The sequence below is a fragment of the Sinocyclocheilus rhinocerous genome, unplaced genomic scaffold (genome assembly GCF_001515625.1).
Source record: "Sinocyclocheilus rhinocerous isolate Xijiao unplaced genomic scaffold, SAMN03320098_v1.1 scaffold2724, whole genome shotgun sequence".
NCBI lineage: Eukaryota > Metazoa > Chordata > Actinopteri > Cypriniformes > Cyprinidae > Sinocyclocheilus > Sinocyclocheilus rhinocerous.
In genome coordinates this window covers 86,453-102,223 of record NW_015635046.1, presented here as the reverse complement: position 1 = coordinate 102,223, position 15,771 = coordinate 86,453, and the positions used below count along the sequence as shown (strand labels likewise).

Below are 15,771 nucleotides of genomic sequence, written 5' to 3'. Positions count from 1 at the left end.
CTCCAGAGTTCGTTTTCAATCGAGCCGAGACCACCTCGTTCAGGCGATCTCGGACCGATTGTTTTGGCGCGGATCCGGGCGCGATTGCCGTGTTCACATATGCCCAAACGAACTGAGCTAAGGGGGGAAACGCGCCAGGTTCCGAAACAACAGGCCATGTGTGAAAGCACCCTTAGTCTCCGCCCACAGTGTACACTTGTCCATGCTTTAGTGCAGTAGTAGTCGGTAGTAGTACTGCATTAAAACAAATACAGTAACAAGATGCTGGATGCCTCAGCGGCGGTGAGCTTACACTACCACAGTTTGCATGCTATAATCAGAGGCGAGGAGGGCGCTATGACTGTCACAAGTGTGATTACAGTAGAGTTGTTGCATATGGTGATTAGAACAGGCATAGATGGAAAAACACAGGTAGATAATGTTGGATTTTGTAGGATGTATATGAAAGCTGAGAAATAACCACTGCCATTCCATATGGCATGCTGTGTATTTCTGTTTATTATGGCATAAACGTGCTGCATGATATATACAATGGCTGAAAATGTGCTAAATCATGATTATGTGAGATGCAGAACCATGTGATGTTGTATAGACATACCATGTGTCTTACATGATTATGATGAAGATACATTTCGGCTTAAGGAAAAGTCACAGCACAAAGTATGTGTTATGTAGGTTTGGATGACAAATTAGTTGCAAATTCAGCATTCATGAGCCAAATTTGTAATGGTTTTTCACCAGTGTCTTCAGATGCTTTGGGGAGAATTTAGAGGGCAGGGAGAGGACAAAATGTTGGACACAACTCCACAAATTCACTCAAAAAAGTCCTTTATTGATATGCCCATATATTACACATGTATTGTTTTTGTTTTTTGTCATTTTGCTTTTGAAGGAAAGGGAACAACTAATTGGAAAGTGAGAGAACAGGTCAAGAAAGGGACTTGAGAAATGAGATTACATATATATTTTTTTTATATAAATAGTTCTATACAAACAGAGCCAAGGGTTAGATTTGGAAGAGATGACGGCAGTGGATCAGATCTGGGGGGTTCAGAAATCGTACATTTTGAGTGAGTACTCACACAGATAGTTGGGTTTATACGGCGCTCGGGCGCTTGGTAAGAGTGTGTGTAGCTCGTGGCGTGTGAGCGTGCCGTGGTGTGACTTGTCTTTGCCGAACGTGGAGAATGATCTATCATCGGCCCGATTGCACGCATCGCCCGGAACCACGCTCTCCTGTACCTCAGTGTCCGGCACCGCGTCCATTCCCGGGACGTGCAGGTTGCTACGGTAATCTGCGCCCTGGCGACTGTCGCCAGGCATGAAGGAGGGCATCCAGCATCGGTCGGAGTGACCCAGAGCCTTGCACTCTTCAGTGCAGTTGGAGAAAAGATCTGCTCCTGTAAAAGACAGAGGAACGATGAGCGGAAATATTACAATATATATATATATATATATATATATAATTAATGGTGTTACTATTTTTGCAATATTTAAAAATATAGTTAAAGCAAAAATGAAATTTCTGTCATCATTTACTGGTGTAAATGTCATTCCAAACCTGTACGACTTTCTTTCTTTTGTAGACAGAAAGTTTTGTAAGGCGCTCGGGCGCTTGGTAAGAGTGTGTGTAGCTCGTGGCGTGTGAGCGTGCCATGGTGTGACTTGTCTTTGCCGAACGTAGAGAATGATCTATCATCGGCCCGATTGCACGCATAGCCCGGAACCACGCTCTCCTGTACCTCAGTGTCCGGCACCGCGTCCATTCCCGGGACGTGCAGGTTGCTACGGTAATCTGCGCCCTGGCGACTGTCGCCAGGCATGAAGGAGGGCATCCAGCATCGGTCGGAGTGACCCAGAGCCTTGCACTCTTCAGTGCAGTTGGAGAAAAGATCTGCTCCTGTAAAAGACAGAGGAACGATGAGCGGAAATATTACAATATATATATATATATATATATATAATTAATGGTGTTACTATTTTTGCAATATTTAAAAATATAGTTAAAGCAAAAATGAAATTTCTGTCATCATTTACTGGTGTAAATGTCATTCCAAACCTGTACGACTTTCTTTCTTTTGTAGACAGAAAGTAATAGATCCATGAAATGAAACAAAAAACAAAAAAATAAAAATAAATAAAAAATAAATAAAACTATCTACAGATTTAAAATGACATGAAGCTGAATAAATGATGACAGAATTTAAATTTTTGATGAACATTCACTTTAAGCTTAGAAATTTTAGAATTAATTATCTTTATTACTGTAATTAGTACTTTTCTAAGCAATTGGAGGCACAAATTTTGAGTTTTGAGCCATATCTAGGGCCAGAATATATAGGTGATTATAATTATGATCTCTAGCAAAATGCAGGTAAGTTTTATACATGTAAGCACCGCTGGCATCTCTCTGTTTTTTTTTTTTATGTTTCAGAATATCTTTGATATAAAAGCAAAATGACCATGCATAATGCAAAAAATGAACCATGTTCCGAGATCTATTTAGCAAAAAAATGTTTTGTGGAGGCTACACGCTTCCTCACACCGAAATCTTCCGCTTTCACTTTATCTGCTGTTCTTCTGTGTAACAATCCGATGTCAACAGTAACACAAAGGCAAAATTACTATGAATTATCCAGAGCGCGGAGTCTGAAATTATTCATATTTGAATGGAGATGATTATTTAACCAGACATATTGCGAGCTTTTTACTCGTTTTATAATCAACTGCAGTCATTGTCAGACTTCAGCAAAGCACGGTAATTGACTGGAAGGCGGCCCACTGAAAGAAGGATAGTTATATACACAAAACAGTGAACTCTCCAGCCCTTTGTTTCTCCCTCCCTGCCTCTCCGTGTCCCTCCCACTAACCGATATTAAACGAATCTGCTGTGATGTTTTCATGCTCTTTTCATGCTGTTAAATTCACCGTGTCTCTCATCTGCCAGTCTCTCAAGTCCTTCGTACAAACACTAGGCAACGCAACCAAAACTAACAACACTGGGAGAAACCGTCCTCCAAACGCACAAGCTCACACATACACACCCTTGCTTTCTGACTAATGACTACACAGAGCATGATAATTAGCCGGTTTCAGAGGAAAAGAACGAGAGTGGAGCTTGAAAGTGAAATAAATGAAAGAGAAGGGCAGAGAGCAGCGTGGCGTCACACTGAACTCTAATAAAGGCCTCTGGATTCAACCCCAGCATGAGATGCAGTGATACAGGGAGCTTGGAGATCAATTCAGAATTTGGGTGGAGAAGATGACCACATTAATAAAGAAATCACAGTTATGGCTTAGTGGTTATGTGCTCGACATCACAATTTCATGGCAATTCATATTTGTGGCTAATTTGTATGAATTTGACATGATCTGCTTACGCCCCAGTGATAGTTATGTTCAGGGATGGACCTTCATGCTTACTTTTTGTACAACAATTCAGAACAATTTATGTTTTGGTAAATTGGTGGTTAATTTATATACTCTCATTTGTATGTTTTCATACGATCTGTCTTAGTGATGGTTATGTTTAAGGCTGGACCTTCATGTTTACTTTTTTCTAAAAATTATTCATTTTAGTACAACTGCAAATTGCAAATTAGTGGCTAATTCATATGAATCTGATATAATTGAATTTGTACTTGGACCTTCTTGCTTACTTTTCATACAACAATTTGTCACTACTTCGTGGCTAATACGTATGAATTCGTATACTGTCTCATTCGTACATATTTGTACATCTGTTTATGCCCCAGTGACGATTATGTTTAGGGTGGACCCCCACGCTTACTTTTTTCAGAAAATAATTTTGTACAATAGTTTGTAACTATTAATGTTTTACCAAATTGTTGGCTAATTCATATGAGTTCGATATAATTTCATCTGTACTTTTTCATGTGATCTGCTTACTCCCCACTGATGCTTAAGTGTGGACCTTCATGCTTACTTTAATTCTAAAAATCATACTTTTTTTTTTTTGTACAGGTCACACTGAAATATCCACCTTGTAAAATACTTGTATTTTCCTGTGACGTTGGGTTGGCTTTAAAACATTGAGCTTTGGTGCTCATGAAGAAGATGCAAGTTTGAGTCCACCACATGTTCCTGGGCTAACAACGTTGTTAAAAACTTGTCATTCCCCTCTATTTTTTTCTTTTTCTTTTTTTTTTTAGTTAATGGTAGGTATCTTACCTGTGGGTCCTAATCAACAGACTAGGAACAGCACTAGTAAAATATATGCTAAGCTTAAGATCAAGGTAAGGGATATGAAAGTTTGGACTAGGAGAAGGTAGAGTAGGGATCAGAGTTAAGCCTGGTTTACATTGACACGTTCACCCTGGCATGAACCATCACATGTGCATGTGCACTTCACAGCATTTATACCTCATGTGCACTGTATTGCACAATTTTCTACTAAGGAGTGTTATTTTTATTCAGTAAACCATGTATATAAATGCAAGTGAACAGGCAAACTGTAACAGGCAATTTCACAGTGCAGGCAGAAACATTGTGTTTTAAAATTATTTGAAGTCATTCTCTACCTTAAAAAGTCCAATACAGGTCCATCTGCTCAACCAACATTTGGTTTGCTGCATACAAAAATTGCAAGCACCCATTGATAACACTGTTAGTGTGCAAACCTTTTTCAGTTGTGCAGATGCATCAAGCATAAACCTGAACATGGGTTTGAATTTGGATGGGGTTTGGACTATGTTTATTTGACAGAACTCTTGTTCCAGGACCAACAAAACATGATCCAGGAGCATAGTCTGCAAAATAACAGTCAAGGTGAGCAGAATAATATGGTATGGTGTGATCTATTATTCAGCACCCACATGCCCTGTCTTAATATATTACATGAAATATTAAACTCCTCATTTTTTTTATCAAAGATGGAAATCATATTAGTTCTTTTATCATACTATCACTATTAAATAAGGTATTACTATGTCATTAGGTGTGCTGTGCTAATGTTTAAAAAGAACATTGTTTTAATTGGTAAACACTAGTCAGTTATTTTGTAGTTTTTGCCTCTGTACACAATATCACTTTCTATCCTGTTAGTGTTTTTAATAGACTAAAATTGAAGTGCTACATGACGCCATATTTTGAAACGTGATATTTCATATACTAAAACAACATTATAGTAATGCGATCCAGCAGCTTTAAATACCTTTACTGTAGAGTTGGATCATATCAATATTGTCCTGTCATGTGACACTTCCTCAAAATTTAATTTTGTGCTTATTTATTTATTTATTTTATAATTTCCATACACTGCACTGCACTGGAAGTTCCGGTGGCCACAGAGGCTAAATGTGAAAGCAATTGTTCACAATGTCCATTACAACGAGCCAGGTCCTTAATAATATTATCCTTCAGAAGGTTATATAACTTTGGTAGGAAAGCAGCAGCACAAAAATCTTTAAGTATTAGCAATGAATTTGGTGAATTTGGTGGCATTAATTGGCTTATTTCACTTTAAAATATTAAATCTTGTTTGATTAAAGTACAGAAATCATTGTGATAATATAACTAGTTTTAAAGGATGCATGCATCAGTCTGTAAATTGTTAGTCCCTCACTGATCTAAGCCTAAATTTCAACCCTGTTGTGTAATAAATAATCAAGTTATAATTGATTAAAGTACCTAGGCCTGAGTGTATTTCTGCACATCTTCTATATATTTCAATACAATTCTTTCTTAAAATACAACTATATTCATTTTTTAAAAAGTTACAGTGTTCCATAAAAAGAATGACCCATATAAGAGTGAAAGAGTAGGAGCAGGTACAGTGATGCACCAAGGTCAGATTCAAACAAGTACAATGAGGGAGACCAATTTGGAGACCAAGAGAAAATGTGAAGTGAAGGAAAAAGGCGGTGAGGATGAAAGAGTCTGTAGGCTGATATGGGATATTTGAGACAAATGTAAAGACAAAGGCTGACCGAGGAGGAGAGGGAGGGGGTGGATGCATGTCAGGCCAATCTCTAATCTCTAATGAAATTATAATTAATAAATTTTCTCTAATAAAAATGTTTTAGTTTTGAAATGTTGTTGTATGCATTTGTCATTTTTATTTAATTTCTTTTATTTTCTTAAATGTGTGTATATATATAGTATTTATAGAGTTTTAGCTTTTAGTTTTAATTACTTTTTCTTATTTGTAAGTCACTTTGGATAAAAGCGTCTGCTAAATGACTAAAAGTAAAGTAAAGTAATTCCTTGTGGCAGAAGCTTTTTCTGAGTGAGATCAAAGGACAAATCTGCCCTTCTGATAAACCTGACCAAGTGTGTGTGTATTGATGCTTAAATGAACACACAGGGGAATTATGTTTTATTGGTGTAGAACTGTTGTAATGATTTGCATAGGTGACCAGGAAACGTCATTAGCGTGGCTTTGGGACCTGCAGATATATGCATAAAGTGCTGGAGATGAAATAGACTGACCCAGAGTTCGGAGCTTATTAGTATCGCTATAGGGGACTCTAAAAGATGATGCAGCATTATTTAGTGATCAAAGTGTCTGGCTATGTTGTGCACAAAAAAAATCAGCTTGTTTGTAACGGCTCTTTCATTTACTGGACAGCACAGAAAATGCAAGATAATTGGTGATGAGGTTTTCTGGATTGCGCGTATACAGTTAGTTACCCTCCAGACATAAACACACTAAAAGCAGGACATGATACACCCAAGCCTGTTCTTTTATCATTTATAGGTTGCTCTTTTTTATTTAAATATCAAATCATTTATCAAATCTGCCTCAAATTTCTTAGGAGGAAAAAGATGGTGTTAACAAAGTAAAAATAGAGCTATAAAATGCTAAAAGATACTTTAGTTCATCTTGAAATCTCTGTTTTTGATTGCAGACTTTGGTGTCTTAGTACGTCTAAGCAGTTTTTGACATTGCTGAGATCCCCTAGAGGAGGCATATGTGAGATTACCTGAGAAGCTTAAGCAAAAGTCTCCATTTGCTCTCTGTATCATTGCTGTCAAGGATAAGCAAAGTTAAAGAGATTTCTTATGTGATTCTTCTTTCCTACGTGCTCCTCAGTACTTCTAATCTTACTGATGCAACATCTGAACCCACACTCGGCTCACATCTCTGTTGTGAAATCCATAGATCACTTCCACAACCTATCCACTTTTTTATTTCTCTATTACATCAGAATGATATATATGGACAGAGATATGCGGGTGTACACAGAGGCATACATCTTGTTAAAGCAGGGCTCCAAGGCCATTGTGACATCATCAATATTACGTACACAGATAAACCTGACTGCATACAATCAAACTCAATGTAATTAGAACAGCGGCCTCTAAATATCCCCACCGAGAGAGCAGACGGAAGCTCACAGCGTGACATCGATATCATAGTCACACGCAGAGACTCGTGTAGAACATGTAGGACCTGATACCATCTGATCTGACTGAGGTCTGCTTTCGTAGGAAAAACACCCTGTGAATAACACATTAAACTACCAGACTGGCATGTCCTGACGGAAATACTAGTGCTTCAAAAACAGTTTTAGCATAATCAAGGGGTAGAATAATATCCTGATGTAGATTTGAACCATCATATCCTGGTCACTAGAACAATTTTGGTGAAGATTGTGAAGTGATGGAGGATATATATGCAAATGCTGGAACACTGAAGCAACAAATTGGACAGGATCTTTAAGTTTTAAATACTGTCACAATTGTGTACACAGAACATCTTTGATTTAATGTATTGATTTGGCCAGGATTGAGATTTCTGCACTCCCATTTCAGTGCCTGTCTCTGCATAGCCAATTATCACAGCAAGGTTAAGATGAAGGCCTGGGACACTGACAGGGGTAGAACCACTGCATTAACAACCACTTACATACACACACTCGTTATCTCTTTCACACATCCCTATCTCACCTCCTCTTGTTCTTACAGTGTCAATTTGGAGACATCAGTCTAAATGAATAGAAGAGAAAGAAAAATAAATGTTGTGACCCTCATGTTGTGTTGATATTGAATTTGCAGCTCTTATGTTTAGTGTTCCAGTAACGAAAATATAAAAATAACAGGTCACATTTTGTTAGCATTAGTTATAGTTATATTAATGTTAATTTCATCATTTTCTAACACATTATTAACATCAAAATATATATCTGTTAATGGCATTTAATGGACATGAGCTAATATGAACCAACAATGAACAGTCGTACTTTTATTAACAAAGATGAATAAATACTGGTCATTGTTAGTAAATATTAGATAATGTATTAGCTAATGTAAAGTAATGGGACCTTATTGTAAAGTTTTACCAAATAATTCAAAGATTGAGCTTGCCAACACACACCCAGACGAGAGCAGGGAAGGAAAGGACACACACACACACATCTTCTCATTTTACCCCTTTGATGCTCTAATAAGTTTTCAAAAAATCTCAATCCCTCTTGCCCTTTCTCCTTCTGTGATTTCCCCCCAGAAAGGATCATATCAAAGACCTTTCTACAGTAAAATTGTCTCATACTGTAGTTACCTAAAATGCGAATCCATGCTCTTTTCAAGAATTTGTATTCCATTGTGTGCGGCGCATACGTAATATCTGGCAACTCATCATCTAACTGTTTGCCAAACCGAAGGCTGAATGTCATGATTCTTTGGAGAGAAAGGTCAAAGCCTTATCCAGTTGAAGCCATAAGGCTCCACCTTGATCAACAAACGAACAGCAATGAAATATAGAACTTGAAAGTCAAAAAGGCTCATCAAATTGAATATAAATAAATAAAGAATAAACAAAATAAAATCTAATTTGTCTCCAACGAATGACTGCCATTTCGTCATGCTTGACTCAAACGTTTATGGCATTTGATATGAATGGAAAAATAATTGTGTTTGGGGGGTGTAGCTGGGGTGGTGGGCAGCTGTTTGGGTTCATTACCGTGGAAGCTTTCAAATACTCATTAAATGCTTCAGAATGCCTGTCCATCAGACAAGCCGGTCTCGTTCGCGGCATTGACAGAAATCCATTTAGCTCTGTTGACAGATGTATAATTTCCACGCAGTCCCTATATTGATCCACTGCTGGAATCGGTTGAAGGCTTGTCGCATTGCTTTCAAAGCCAAGATGCGAACAATTTCCCAATGTCTATCGCTGCCTATGTTTCTCCTCAGCATTCATTCCCCAGGGGCTTTTCACTCGTCTACGCTTCTTTCAAATCTACTGTGAGGTCGACAGTAGGTGAGAAACTCGTAATCAACTCACCTGCTGTGTGGCCCCGGTTGGTGGCGTCATGGTCGCTGTCTCCCTGCTCACTATCTCCATGTCCGCTGTCTTTAGAGCTGACGATATCTGCCTCTTGAAATGCTGAACTATAAGGGAATTTTTACCGTTTAGTAGTCATTAGGTAATTTGAGCTTTATACTGCTTTTTCCCATTAAAAGTATTGATTGTTTTGGTTATTTAACACTTTTGGCATAGTTTAGACTGCTGATTAAATTAAATATCAAATTCTGTATCAGACTTGTGCTGTGTAGTATCAAACATTACGATGACACATGCAACGCTGAGTCAGATATTGGAATTTTGGCAAGGGGCCACATCATTTATACTGCTCTTTCTTTATCTCAGTGTGTGAGAGTGTTCTATGTAACCATATTTTGGGGACAACTTTGTACTCAGAAGTGAGCTGACAAAAAAAGCTGACCTCCTTTGGGGACATCCTCGTTTGTAAAAGTGGCATATAAAAATAAAGTAAATAAAGGATTTTTTTTTGTAAAAATGCAGTTTTTTGTTAGGGTTAGGTTATAGTATTTATAACTAGCTGTATATATAAACAACAGTCTATGGAAAGTTTATGGAATGTCCCCATTTACATAGGTACTGTAAGTAAATGTGTAAAAAAAAAAAAACTTAACCATGTTTTGGAAAGTTTGTACCCAGAAGTGAGCTAAACCTGACAAAATCTCCCAAAACCTCCATTTGTAAAACACTATAAAAAGTAAATTAAAGTTTTAAATTATCCTTATATATATATATATATATATATATATATATATACTGTATATATATAAAGGGTGTTTTTAAGTGTTAGTGGTTAGAATATTTTTATGTGTATGGAAAGACCCCATAAAACATGAATATGCAATGTATGCGTATGTCTGTACATTGAATTTATTCAGTCATCTCACCTGTTAACACGACGGGGCCTATCCACCAGGTAGCTGAGTTCAGTTCTCTGGTCCTTGGTCTAAACGACAACAACAACAATAATAATAAATAGTAATAATAATGATGATGATGATAATGATTAAGTTTATTTGATATTCTACATTTTTCATTAAAACTGGTCAGGCCTCTGTTCTGCTCTGTCCATGCACTAGAGCACCTCAACCATAGAACCGCCTTTGTTCCACTGATACCCAGCGACTGTGTGCTTGGCATACTTAAACCCTCATCCAATACACTCCCCCTTCCATACTCAGACTTGACTCCAGGGCAACACCCTTTCAGAGAGTGCCAGGGGATAGTAAGGTAGACCTTGTCGGATGGGGGGGCTCACTTAAGATAACATGGCTTGTCTCTGAGGCAAAAAGGAAGATGGTAGTATCAGAGCAGATATGTTAAACCAGCTTGTAACCACCCTCAATATTCATGTCCCCCATATATTCCTATTACTGGTCAATCGATACAGGATTTTCATTGATCAATTCTGAAATGTTTACATTTGGTTCTTATCCAATCTTGAATATGTGGTTACATCCTTATATGTAACTGACCCTGAAGTGCTGTATGTAATTAAAGTGCCTGAAAATAGCACTACAGCCCCAAGCTACCTTTAAAAGCACTATGTGAGTCATAAGCAAGCAGATGATTACAATCTGACATTACAAACACAGGAAGCTGAAAGATCACCACTGAATAGCTGCTTAAGGTGCATATACTGAGAGATTTTTCCATCCACTGAACTTCTCACACGAATTTCTGTCAGTTCTATTCAATTTTGTGTTTTCAGAGTCTCACATTTCTGCATTAGTAATTAATGTTGAAATGCAGTTAAGTTATCAGTGAAGATTTTAACTTTGGCACCACTTTGATTTTACTTGAATTTTAAAGCAGCAATTCACAATGTGTAATTTGATAGCAATAAATTGAAACACTGACTAACACTGTCAAAAACAATATAGGTTACACACACACACACACACACACACACACGTGTTCATATGAGTTCATTTGAATTTTATATGAATATATAGTATATAGGTTATAAAGACCTAAGATTTAATACGATAATGTTAATTGATGATGATGTAGATATTTCATACTGGATTAAGATAAAGTGTTGTCTGGATAGGTAATAAAATGTGTTTTCACCTCGCTTGATAAAATGCTCCCGTTTGAGATGATATCTGGTTGCTGACCCTCGTATCCGGTAACGATTGCCCCACACGGGTTGTGCTCTGTGTCTGTGTTTCGGGATGGGCTGCACGGTTTAAGGAACATCAGGTCGGTTTTGGCAGACTCCGGTGTCAGACACACCTGGTAGCAGTAGTTCTGGTTTTGGTGGTGCGAGCCGAAGCTGCCCGACTCCTCCACCGGCACCTGTGCGGTGCTGGCCACGTTAGAGCTCTGGACGAGCATAATGTCCGATTTACTGAGCTTCTTCTTGCGCCCGCGCGCTTGGCGACTGCAGCACTGACAGCACGAGTCTCCGGCCATGCACGTGTAGATGTTCAGTTTCTTGTCTTTTTGACAGCGCACAGCCAGCACGATCATGGCGAGTAGGAAGATGAAGGACACAGAGCCGAGCGCTATAATGAGAATGAGTGTGAGGTCCAGCGAGCCCTCTTTGGACTTGACCGACCCCCGGTCACCGCTCCGGCCCTCAACAATGCTGTCCACGAGCACTACGTTGATGCTCGCGGAGGACGACAGCGGTGGCTGCCCGTGGTCGCGCACCTCGATCAACAGGTCGTACGGTTGCGGCGGGTCCCGTTTGCTGGACACCCGGCGCGCGGTACGTAGTTCGCCGGTTCGCCAGTCCATCCGGAACATCCCGAGCTCGTTTCCTTGGAGGATACTGTATGACAGGCGCGCGTTCTCACTATCATCCGCATCCGTGGCCACAATACGGGTGACCAGGTATCCCGGCTCGGCTGAGCGGGGCAAATATTCCCTCGCGGTGCCGTTTTTGCCCAGAGGCGCAATTATAGACGGGGCATTGTCGTTCTGGTCCACTATGATGACGTTAACGGTGGCGTTTGCCGTTAACTCGGGCGCACCGGAGTCTTTGGCGTGGACCATAAAACTGAACTCTTTTATTTGTTCGTAATCAAAAGAGCGCAGCGCGTACAAGTACCCGTTCTCAGAGTTGATAGACACGTAGGTTAAGATGGACATACCCTGTATTTCGCACTCCAATATGGAGTAAGTGACATAGGCGTTCAGTCCAACATCAGGATCCACGGCGCTCACCGCGTAAATGTAAGCGCCCGGGACGTTATTCTCCGTCACGTACACGTCGTAAACCGATTGTATGAATCTAGGTGCATTGTCGTTTTCGTCCGAGACGTGCACTTTGATTGACTTGCTTGTGGAGAGAGACGGCACCCCTTTATCTTTGGCGACCACCGTGAGCGTGTAAGACTCCGCTTTCTCGCGATCCAGTGGACCCTCCGTGACGATCGTGTAATAGTTTTTGAAAGACGGCTTGAGTTTGAACGGAACCTCGCCGTGCAGCTCGCAGGTCATCTGTCCATTCTCGCCGGAGTCACGGTCCGTGACGCTCAGCAGAGCGACCACAGTGCCCGGGGCAGCCTGCTCGCTTACCGACTCCGTGACCGTGCTGAAACTAATCTCCGGCGTGTTATCGTTCACGTCGATGAGTTTGACCAGAACTTTGCAGTGCGCGGGCACGGCGTTCGGCCCCATGTCTTTCGCCTGCACGTAGATCTGATGCGTGCTGCTCTCCTCGTAATCCACCTCACCGGTCACTTCAATCCTCCCAGTGCGCGAGTCGATGTTAAACAGATCCCGAATGCGCGGCGGATTGTGACTACTTAGAGAGTAAACAATATCTCCGTTTTGGCCCTCGTCCATATCGGTGGCGTTGAGCTGAATAACAAGCGTGCCAACTGGGGAGTTCTCGCGCAAGCTCAGAGAGTAAACCGATTGATCGAACGTGGGCGCGTTGTCGTTTGAGTCCAGCACTTTAACCACTAACAGTGCGGTGCCGGTCCTCTGCGGCTGCCCTCCGTCCACGGCGGTAAGCACGTACCTGTGCACCGCTTGCTGTTCGCGGTCCAAGGGTTTATCCAGCACGAGTTCCGCAAAGCGGTTGCCGTCGCCCTGCGTCTGTACGTCCAAATAAAAGTAGTTGTTAGTGGTGATGGCGTATGTGCTCAAGGCATTAGTCCCCACATCAGGGTCGAAGGCGTTCTCCACTGGGAAGCGGGTGCCCGGTGTGGCGCTCTCGGTGATCTCCACGGTGATGTCCGTCTCCGGGAAACTCGGCGGATTGTCGTTAATATCCATGACCTCGATCTCGACGCGGAAGAGCTCGAGCGGGTTCTCCAAAAACACTTCGAGGTGCAGGAGGCACGGGACGGTCTGGCGACATATCTCCTCTCGGTCGATGCGCTCGTTCACTACCAGCGCTCCGTTCTCTAAGTTGACCTCCATGTACGGCGTGCGCGCGCTAGGAACGGTCTGGAAACGGCGCGCGGAAAGTTTGGTGATGTCCAGCCCCAGATCTTCGGCGACATTTCCCACAACCGTCCCGCGCTCCTGCTCCTCCGGTACCGAAAAGTGCAGCTGCGATAACCCTCCATCCAAGATCGAGAAAAAAAGAAATATCAAGATCATCTCCAAACAACAAGTGCACTCCTCTTTATTCCCTCGCTCTGTCTTGACACCGTTTCTTCTCCAGGCACAGTTTAGGAATAACCCATCGCTTTGGTCCAAGAAAACATATGCACTGTGCAACTTCCCAAACGAACAAGAAAGCTCCTGTGTTGTACGGTGTCAGCCTGAAACCATGTCGCCATATGCGCAAGATCTATAGCCATTTGATATAATGCTGTCTCAAGAAGAGCAGAATTTAGTAGTCCGTTCGTCACAGCAAGACATTGCAGAACCTACAGATGTCCCGATCCTTATTACTGAGAAGCAAAATCTTTCCAAAACTCTTTTGCTTAGTGAGAGAGATCAATTTTAAATAAAATCCTGAACGCGAGCTATTGCAGACTAATAACACTTTTCTACATATAGTTTTCTAATAGTCCATAATATCTGCTGGATGCTTAGAAATCCGTAGGTCCCCTCTTCTCGAGTTCTGCAAGGAGAGTGAGCGTCAGTGTGTTGTTTTGCGCAGAGCTCTTGCCACCAGCAGCCAATGGATGCCCCGGACTGCCGGCGCTGCGGCACCTGATTCGACCTAGGGAACGTCAATCAGACTCTCCCTCCCTCCTCAGTGCGCCTTTACATTGCCACTCCAGCTCTCTTTAAACATAGAATGAGAATTGATTTACATGTCGTATAAAGTCAAACAGTCGCATTCAAGGTAAATATTCAAGGCACGGGAGAGCGTGATTCAACGAGGACAGTAGTCTGTCATTTTCTAGTCTTGACCAATTCATTCGTCATTTAGCATTTATTATAAGAAATGTAAATGTGTGTGTGTGTGTGTGTGTGTGTGTGTGTGTGTAATATATGAATGTGATAGTTATTTAAGAAGCAATTCGTAATGATGACATTTGAATGTTTTGAATCTGAAGCACAGAAAGTGAACTCTTTGGTATGCAGTTCACGAGCGCGCATGCCGAGAGCGCGTGTATGTGGAGGAATCTGAAAAAATGCAAGTAATTTCAATGTGGGGGGAAAAAACATAAAAATGCTTCATTTAAAAACGTGTTAACCGGATGTCACCTCATACAGTATAAGGTAAAATAGGCTACATGTGTTACTACAGTAAAATGTTGGACACATGTTTTTATATGTTTGGGCTTGAGGACATGATGGCCTTCCATTATACCACTAGGGTTATCATCAGTACATTTTACAGTAACAAACAGATTTTAATAGCTCAAATTGGTGGGTATACTGACATTAACTACACATTTTAATGACAAAATACATGCCCTCCCATAATCACTTCTTTTCCAGCAAAGAAAGCAGGGTTTTAAACGAAAATGTATCATTTTTACAGTGTTGCTTCTGTGCCGGTCCCGTTTGCAGCTAATGAGATTGTCATCCGATTGTTTACCTGCGAGCCTCATATCAGTAGTAACAAGATTTATCTCTCTCCGTCTTTCCTTCCGTTTTATCTCTTTCTCCGGCCTGCCGTATGTCTGCGACAGGTTAAACTGATTGCTTGATATCAAGAAACAAACTCTCATTTCAGAATGTTCTCCTCTGCTTTTCCTCCGTTATTAGCATGGTAATGTGTGGGTGCTGTGTTAAGCTCTTGTCACACGGCTACCAAGTTCTCTTCGTGTCGAAATGAGTTGAAAGCTCTCGCGCTGTCCGTCTCTTCTACGTGCACTATGCGCCTTCTAGCGGAAGCGCAGCGAATTACCGGTCTGTCATGTATAACTGAGTGTGAGAGGAGGGAATTCAGGGACAGGACGGATAGCCTTTTATTATGTGTTTTAATTGTCACCTCAAGGCCAGATATAACGAATAATGCATAGTATAATGTTGTAGGCTACTGATCTGAGTTTTGGTTTATTTTGTCGACAGTTTTAATAAACAACCGACAGTGTTTTTCTCTCAGTGATTTTTATTTT

At 40.8% G+C, this 15,771-nt stretch overlaps 1 protein-coding gene across 1 annotated transcript in view; it reads right to left on the bottom strand.

The window, feature by feature from the left end:
* LOC107746446 (protocadherin-10-like) overlaps positions 1–14,302 on the bottom strand; it is a 15,504-nt gene extending 1,202 nt beyond the window's left edge. The window contains exons 1-4 of the mRNA XM_016560666.1: positions 11,360–14,302; positions 10,174–10,232; positions 9,248–9,354; positions 1,743–1,900 (exon numbers count right to left, since the gene is read on the bottom strand). Of these exons, the coding sequence (XP_016416152.1) occupies positions 1,743–1,900; positions 9,248–9,354; positions 10,174–10,232; positions 11,360–13,849 (2,814 nt within the window). The 5' untranslated portion in view covers positions 13,850–14,302. The remainder of the gene's footprint in view (positions 1–1,742; positions 1,901–9,247; positions 9,355–10,173; positions 10,233–11,359) is intronic.
* Between the last annotated feature and the right edge of the window lie 1,469 nt (positions 14,303–15,771).